At 43.7% G+C, this 8194-nt stretch overlaps 1 protein-coding gene across 1 annotated transcript in view; it reads right to left on the bottom strand.

The window, feature by feature from the left end:
• Nucleotides 1–628: 628 nt before the first annotated feature.
• Nucleotides 629–8194, bottom strand: part of LOC136624531 (zinc finger protein ZFP2-like) — a 67372-nt gene continuing 59806 nt past the window's right edge. The window contains exon 8 of the mRNA XM_066598513.1: nucleotides 629–1622. Within this exon, the coding sequence (XP_066454610.1) occupies nucleotides 1016–1622 (607 nt within the window). The 3' untranslated portion in view covers nucleotides 629–1015. The remainder of the gene's footprint in view (nucleotides 1623–8194) is intronic.

Genomic DNA, 8194 nt, shown 5'->3' with positions numbered 1-8194 from the left:
TATTTGCTGTCTAACCTGGAGGCGGACGCACGCTCCGGATTTCACAGCAAAAATCTGCCCGTGTGCATGTACCCTATGTACGAATCGGATTCCGCATGCGGGAGTTCCATAGCGAATTCTGGCTGTGAGCCCGGCCTGTGACCCTGCGTACCTCATTAAACTGTACTGCGGATGACTGCGGCAGCTCATCAGTTGGTCATGCGCAGTACAGTTTAATTTTTTTGTTTGTATTTCTGGCACCATCGCTTAGTGATGACATGGGTACCATGAAGTCAATGGGGGCGGTATGCGCAGGTTTCGCCGCAAAATAGAGCATGCTGTGATTTTTCCTCCGTGGAATACGCGATTTGTAACTCCGAGTTTGGAGGAAAAAAAATCTAAAAGGACATGTCTTTCAATGCCCGCGTTTTGCCGCAGACGCCAAGCACAGAATCCACAATATAATTCCTGTTGTGCGAGACCGGCCTTAAATGCTGGCCACTATGAGTCTCCCTACTTTCTAATTTGCTGTCCACTGTCTGTTGTCAATTAAAGTCCGTCTCTATCAACAAAGACACCAAGACAAAACACAGGAAATGGGGGATAAGTGTTGTCCCATTCTGCTCATAGAAGTCTAGGGAGAGAGAAGCAGAGTCAGTCTGATTTAATGATTTACTGTCACAACTAGTGATTACATCCACACTGCTCAGTACTTCTCTATCTCTCTGTAGGACACTTTCATAAGTAACTGCATTTTGGAGGAACATTGTAGAAAACAGATCCTGTCCTTTCATGTGTACAGTGTATGGAGACATCATAACAGCAGTCCACATCCACCAGCTCAGACATAACGAAGAGATCCTGCTCCCCCATATGTACAGTGTATGGAGATGGCATAGCAGCTAGTCTACACCCCTCAGTTCAGAGATAAAAGAGCAGGATCTCTTCTTCTCTATGTGTGTATTGTATGAGGACATCTTAGCAGCTTCACATTTCACTGAACTTTTGCATTTAATTTCTGATAGTAAAACCTTTCTCACATTCTGAAAACGAATATGGTGTCTCCCATGTGAATTGTCTGATGTCTAACAAGATCTGATTTCTGACAAAAGCCTTTCCCACACTCTGAACATCTAAATGGCTTCTCCCCCGTGTGAGTTCTCAGGTGTTTAACAAGATAGGACTTCAGAGTAAAATCTTTCCCACATTCTGAACATGAAAATGGCTTCTCTCCTGTGTGAATTCTCTGATGTTTAAAAAGGTTTGAATTCCGAGTAAAACCTTTCCCACATTCTGAACATGAAAATTGCTTCTCCCCTGTGTGAACTCTCAGATGTGCAACAAGATTTCCTTTACGACTAAAATGCTTCCCGCATTCTGAACATGAAAATGGTTTCACCCCTGTGTGAATTCGCTGATGTGCAACTAGATCTGTTTTTTGGCTAAAGCCTTTCCCACATTCTGAACATGAAAATGGCTTCTCCTTTGTGTGAATTCTCTGATGCGTAACAAGAATTTCTTTACGACTAAAACATTTCCCACATTCTGAACATGAATATGGCTTCTCTCCTGTGTGAGTTCTTTGATGTAGAACAATATGTGATTTCTGGTTAAAACATTTCCCACATTCTGAGCATGAATAGGTCTTCTTTCTTGTGTGAACTTTTTTACGTTCAATATTCTTTCTGTAAACTTGATTTTGCTGAGCAGTCTGTGAGGATTCAGAAAATGATGGTGAATCAGAAGATAGATCTTTGCTGTGAGGGGCTGAGGGTACATCTGGGATAATGGCAGGCTCCTCATATGTGTATTGTATGATATCAGTATCTTCCACTTTAATATCTGAAGATATCAGCTGTCCCTCAGAGGTCCTGGTGCCGTCATCTGCCAAGAATAAAACACATTTTCTTGTTTAATAATAGTACCTGAAGGGCCCGTTCACACAGCCGTATACTCAGCATCTCTCACCCTTCTGTGCCATATCACCTGCAACCATAAGTGGTGTCATGATGACTTCTACAATGTCATGCACATTCAACATTCCCAGACGTCCCAGATCATAACACTTAGGCCTCATGTCCACGGGCAAAAGAAGAATTAAAATCCGCAGCAGATTTTAACTCTTCTCCTGCCCGCGTATCCGTGCCCCATAGGGATGCATTGACCACCCGCAGGGTAGATAAATACCCGCGGATGGTCAATAAAAGTGATTTTAAAAAAAATGGAGCATGAAAAAATCTGGACCATGCTCCATTTTCGTGCGGGTCTCCCGCGGGGACGGCTCCCGCGGGCTTCTATTGAAGCCTATGGAAGCCGTCCGGATCCGCGGGAGACCAAAATCAGATTTTACTCACCTGCTCCGGTTCTTCTCTTCGCCGCGGCACCATCTTCTCTCAGTCGCGGCCGGATCATTTTGCTTCGGGCCGGTGCATGCGCGGGGCACGTCACCGACGTCATCCTGCGCATCCGCCGGGCCGAAGAAAGAAGATCCGGCCGCGACACAGAGAAGATGACGCCGCAGCGAAGGAAGGATCCGGAGCGGGTGGGAGGTAAGTTTATTCTTATTTTCAGCCCTCATGTCCGCGGGGCAGGAGGGACCCGCTGCAGATTCTCCATGGAGAATCCGTAGCGGGCCTGATTTTCCCCGTGGACATGAGGCCTTAGGGTTGCCGCGTTCTGCACAACCAGAAATAACGGTAGATGTTGTCACCTGGTCATCTCGCATCATAAACACTTCCACTTGCCTGCTATCATGCGTTTTATCTCCTAGTTTATTTAGAACCCCCCCCCCCCAAAAAAAAACGGAATCACAATGGTTTGATTTTAAGGTTTTTTTTTTGTAAATGTGGGAAACTGCGATGTGGGGTTTGCTGCAAAACATATAAAACATCTAGCTTTAGTCACCGTGACAACACAAAGATCTTCATGATAGAAAACTATCAACCGCGAATCCTCGAATATAATTTCTATCATTCAATGCACTAAATGTAACTTGAAGTACATCGGATGTACTACCCGCCCGCAATTTGAAACCGCACATAATGGAACACTTGCGGTCTATCAAAAATGGGAATGCGAGCAGTTCGGGTGCGGCTAAACATTTTGTGGAGGAGCATGAAGGAAAGGCGGATAGTCTTTCCTTCTATAGAAGCGATAAAGTACAGAATACTAGAAACTAAAAACCAATCCAGAACAGGTTTTAGAATGGGAAGCCTTCTGGGTACTCATGTTAAACACACGGTTTCCAAAAGGCCTGAATATGAAATCAGATTTATTATATATTTATTAATAGAATATTTATCATTATGGTTTTTTTTACCTCTTATTTTAATAATTTTTCTATCCATTAGGTTTCTTTATTATGTGTTCATGTATTATATGTATAGGGATTTCTATGAATTTCATAAATCTATAAGGTTTTTTCAGTCTGCATTTTCCTTACTTACTACTGTGTTTCCCTGAAAATAAGACACTGTCTTATATTATTTTTTTGCCCCAAAAGAGGCATGGTGTCTTATTTTCAGGGAGGTGGGGCCTTATACTCACCTGGTCCCAATGGTCCCCGGCGGCGCTGCGGCAAACTTCAGAGTCGTCCCCGTCTGCCATTTCAGCTTTGATGGTGAAGGGGCTTTGAATACCCCGCCTCCAGCAAAGCGTGCGCTGTGATTGGCTCATCGAGCACTAGCAGCCAATCACAGCCGGCGCTCGATGAGTCAATCACTGAATGACATCACTGAGTGGCTGTGATTGGCTCATCGAGCGCCGGCTATGATTGGCTTCTGGTGCTCGATGAGCCACTCCCTGCGCTCGCTTTGCTGGAGGCGGCGTATTCAAAGCCCCGTCACCAGCAAAGCTGAGATGGCAGACGGGGAGGACTCTGAGGTTCGCCGCAGCGCCGCCGGAGACTATCAGGACGCCGCAGACTAAGTAAGTATTGATTTGGGGGCGAGGGGGGCATGTTAGGTAGGTCCGATTTTTGGGGGAGGCCTTATATTTCAAGCCTCCCCCAAAAACCTGGTAGGTCTTATTATCAGGGTAGGACCTACTTTTGGGGAAACACGGTATACAATGTTTTGCAATTAAAATAATGACCACCTGTTCCTTTATTTCCACCTATTTCTTGGGTTTATATCTGTGGAATAATTCTATCTAGTCATGATATTGTTATTAATGGTCAAGTTTCAGGTTTTTGTACATTTATTCATGTCTTACATGACATCAGATTGGTATATTATAGAAGTGGGTATATTTCTGATATCCAGTTAGCTGTATAGGGTTCTAACATCTAGAAGAACAGGGGCAGTTGTGTGCATTAGAGGAAAATAATTATAACAGAATGCAAATGCATGTATGGTGTAGACGTGCAGCACACAACGAACCAGGATACTAAGGGTTAAATAGCAGCTGTTCTGCTTTGTTTTTAATTACACACATTTTTTATGGAAATGAAGTTTATCTCAGTAGTAAGGTGACCAAGGTCCAAGTCGGACCGAAACGCGTCCTCAGCTTTCTGATATTTATGGCACGCAACTAAATAAAGGCTAAAGAATTTCTTCACAATCCGCCTCCTTTTCCTTTGAATCGTATTTCACTTATCACGCTAGTAGTCACCATTTTTGGCTTCCTTGAAAGAATGACACCATGACATGGTGCTGCTTCCATCGCACCCCTAGTGCCATCAAGTCACAGTGAAATGGAGACTAGAAGAATAGCATTTTAGCGTTGATCCTGCCCTCTACACTCCATCCCATATGGAACCCACCTGGGCTGCCACTAAGGGGGATCTGCGCAAGGTGCGTCCCTATATATGATGTCTTGATGGTCACGCCGGCGCTCGTGCAGGCGCTTCACAGACTGTGGGCAATGTAAAAGGGCTTCAAGTTTGTGCCTTGTTATGCAAAACCTTTCAATCGGGTCTGCTGAGATGGACAAAGGCCTCTTATGACGCAAGTAAAAGGGTCGTACATTTATTCGCAGCTATCCAATAGGAGGACCTGCAGATTTATTGTTCCAACTTCCTTACTTGCATCTATTTCCTAGAGGAGCATGGATGGCCTTATAAGTCTCCTCACTCACCTTCTAGGTGCTCTCCTTAAAGAGTAACGATACCCCTCCCGACTCACATCATAGGCCTCTCACTAGCCAAGCCTGAATCCTACTGCACACTGATGAGGGTCAAACACCCCGAAACAGCTGTCTGTGTATGGATTCTGGCTTGGTTTTCAAATCCCAAGCATTGTTGCATCAACCTGTATAAATGGGGGACATTAAGTTGCAAGAACGCTGCCATCCAATAGGTGGCGCTGCAGAGATATTGTTCCATCTTCCTTATTGGCGGATAATCAATTGAAATGGATAAGAACGTAGTAAAAATGTCCAATTCGGCCTCCTTCCACCCTCACTTGAAAATGTTCATCTGATATCAAATTACAACAATTAAATGTCATAGGTTCCCACTTTCTAACAAAAGGGTACCCCAGAAAGCCAATATAGGATTCCAAATTGTGGGTGTCAAGCAAATTCCAGTCACAAGGTTTAAAACCCCAATCAAAAAAGGGGGGACTCTGCGGTTCAGAATAGAGAAAGAATGAGGATTAGATTTCTGACAATTGTCTATAACAGTTTCCAAACGTTTCCCTGCCCCTAAGACTCCTACAAAAACTAATTTAATACCTCAATTAAAAATTCTCCCTCCTGCTGACTTCCCACAGCACAACAGGGTGTGCCTGCAGTTACAAGCCCTGGCCACTACACAGAGGTCGGCGCCAAGGCTTGGCTCATCGGTGGTGTGGACAGAGCTGCAGCAGTGCCCGCTTGCACTAGGAGACACCACTCATGGCACAATTGCACTTTTCAGGGAATTTTGCTAAATTCTTCTTGCCAAACTTTGCTTCTTTGTGGGGAAAATAAATCTTGATGATATCCAGAGCTTTAGATCTGTTTCTGGGTCTAAGGACATCCTGTATTCCAGCAGTTAAATGGTCACAGTTCAGGTCTCGTCTCCTCAAATTCGACACTTTTGAGGTGGGACAACAACTTTTTGTTCCTGCGTTGGAAAATATCCACCTCATCCACAGCCAGATGATCTCTACGATGACTAACAATACAATCCCATGTAATGGTGGTGGTCCTACCGCCCATGAGTCAACAAGTATGTCTGACCCCTTGGGGCTGGGGAGCTCATAGGATAGGACTCTTCCATCAAGGCACCTAGAAGCCTCATCATTGTCAATATTTATCAAACTTCAAAGAACTTTTGACAATATTTCAGGTCCTAAAAGGCTTTCATCCTCAGATTTAGAACAAGGCTATCAAAATTCTAACTGGGCAACACAATAGCGGTATCCTACATCAACTGTCGGTGGGGTGTGGGGGGGGGGGGGTCGGTAAAAGAACCTAGTGAATCTAACCAACAGTAATTTCTTTCAATAGCAAATTTAACTCTCGTCTCTGACTGCAATCCACCTCTTTGCCAACAACCAACCAGAAAACAAAACTTTTTCTCTCTCGATCCTTTAGACCATCCTCGATCCTTTAGACCATCCTCGATCCTTTAGACCATCCTCGGGGTTGGATGCCTTCCCAGTCATGGAAGGCGTGTTATACATTCCCTCCTCTTTGTTTAACCCCTTCATGACACGGCCTATTTTGGGCTTAAGGACGCAACAATTTTTGGCGGATTTTCTTCTCCGTTTATCAAAAGTCATAACTTTTTTATTTTTCCGTCGACGCGGCCGTGTGAGGGCTTGTTTTTTGCGTGGGGAACTGTAGTTTTTATCAGTGCCAATTTTGGGTACATAGACTATATTGTAAAACTTTTTTTTTTTTTTATGATGGCAGAGAGAAAACGCATCAATTCTGCCATAGATTTTTTTTATTTTTTTTTTACACCGTTAATCATGCAGCATAAATGAGACTTTCCATTTTTTCTGCAGACCGGTACGGTTACAACGATACCAAAATTCTAACTTTTTTTTAGGTTTTCCCACTTTTCTGCAATAAAAACCCTTTTTTTTGGAAATCTTTTCTATTCTAAATTGCTGCATTCAAAGTCCTGTAACTTTTTTATTTTTTGATGTACAGCGCTCTATGAGGGCTTATTTTTTGCGAGACGAGCTGTAGTTTTTACTGGTACCATTTTGGGGTACATACGGCTTTTTTGATCCCTTTTATTGCGTCTTTAGTGAGGCAAAATGCTAAAAATTAGCATTTTGCCTCAGTTTTTTTAGCGTTTTTTTCCGTGCACAGTCAAAAGCATGTGCAACTTATTGTATGCGTCGTTACGGACGCGACAATACCAAATATGTGGGGTTTTATATTTTTTTTTACCTTTTTTTATGCTAATCTGAGAAAAAGCATAAAAAAATGTTTTTTTTACTCTTTTTTTACATTCTCCGATGCCCCCCCGCTGTTGCAGAGGGACGCCGGTTGTGACTGACAGCCGGCTCCCGCTGCGGGATAGCGCGGGATCATATGTGATTCCGCGCTATCTCCAGGACGTAAGTTTACGTCCTGTTGCGGGAAGTACCAGGCTGCCAGGACGTAAACTTACGCCCTGCAGCGGGAAGGGGTTAAGTTGAAAGTTTAAAAAAAAAAACCTTTTCCCATATGAATAGTTATAAACATACATATATTTTTTTAATATGCTTTTTTTTATCTGACTGTGTCCATAAAAGTCAGATATATTAAAATAACATTTATCCTGAAGGGTGAACATCATCATAAGAAAAAAAAAACAAAAAAAAAAAACACACTGTGGCAAAGGGGTAAGGAGGGGTTCGTCACCTGCAGATCGCCGACCTCTTGGACCGGAAATGGGCACCAGATGTGTAGACATCACTACAGACACTTGGATTTCTTTAAAACTGGTGCCTGCCAGCATTTATTTGTACAGCACAGCAAACGTATATGCAAGCATACACCCACTGGATCACAATCACTAACCCTGCCTGGGGTGTCTAGAGGGCGTCTTCCTCTATCAGACATGTGACGGCCCAGACTGGTCCCTACTGACTTCAGGCTCACAGACCTGATGTGGCACCTCTTTGGTTCACACTGGACCTCAGGCTTGCAGCCTGTATAGCTCTGGCTAAGTTGTCTCTTTCCCCTTGAGTGTGGCAGAATCCTCTCTTTTTAGGTTAGTTCCTGCTAAACCCATAGGCGTTAACCCTTTCTGCAGTATCAGAATGCCTGTCTCTAGCCCTCTGCAGACTAT

This window comes from Eleutherodactylus coqui, chromosome 4, assembly GCF_035609145.1.
Source record: "Eleutherodactylus coqui strain aEleCoq1 chromosome 4, aEleCoq1.hap1, whole genome shotgun sequence".
Lineage (NCBI taxonomy): Eukaryota > Metazoa > Chordata > Amphibia > Anura > Eleutherodactylidae > Eleutherodactylus > Eleutherodactylus coqui.
The sequence above is the reverse complement of the archived record's forward strand: the minus strand, read 5'-3'. Positions and strand labels throughout refer to the sequence as shown.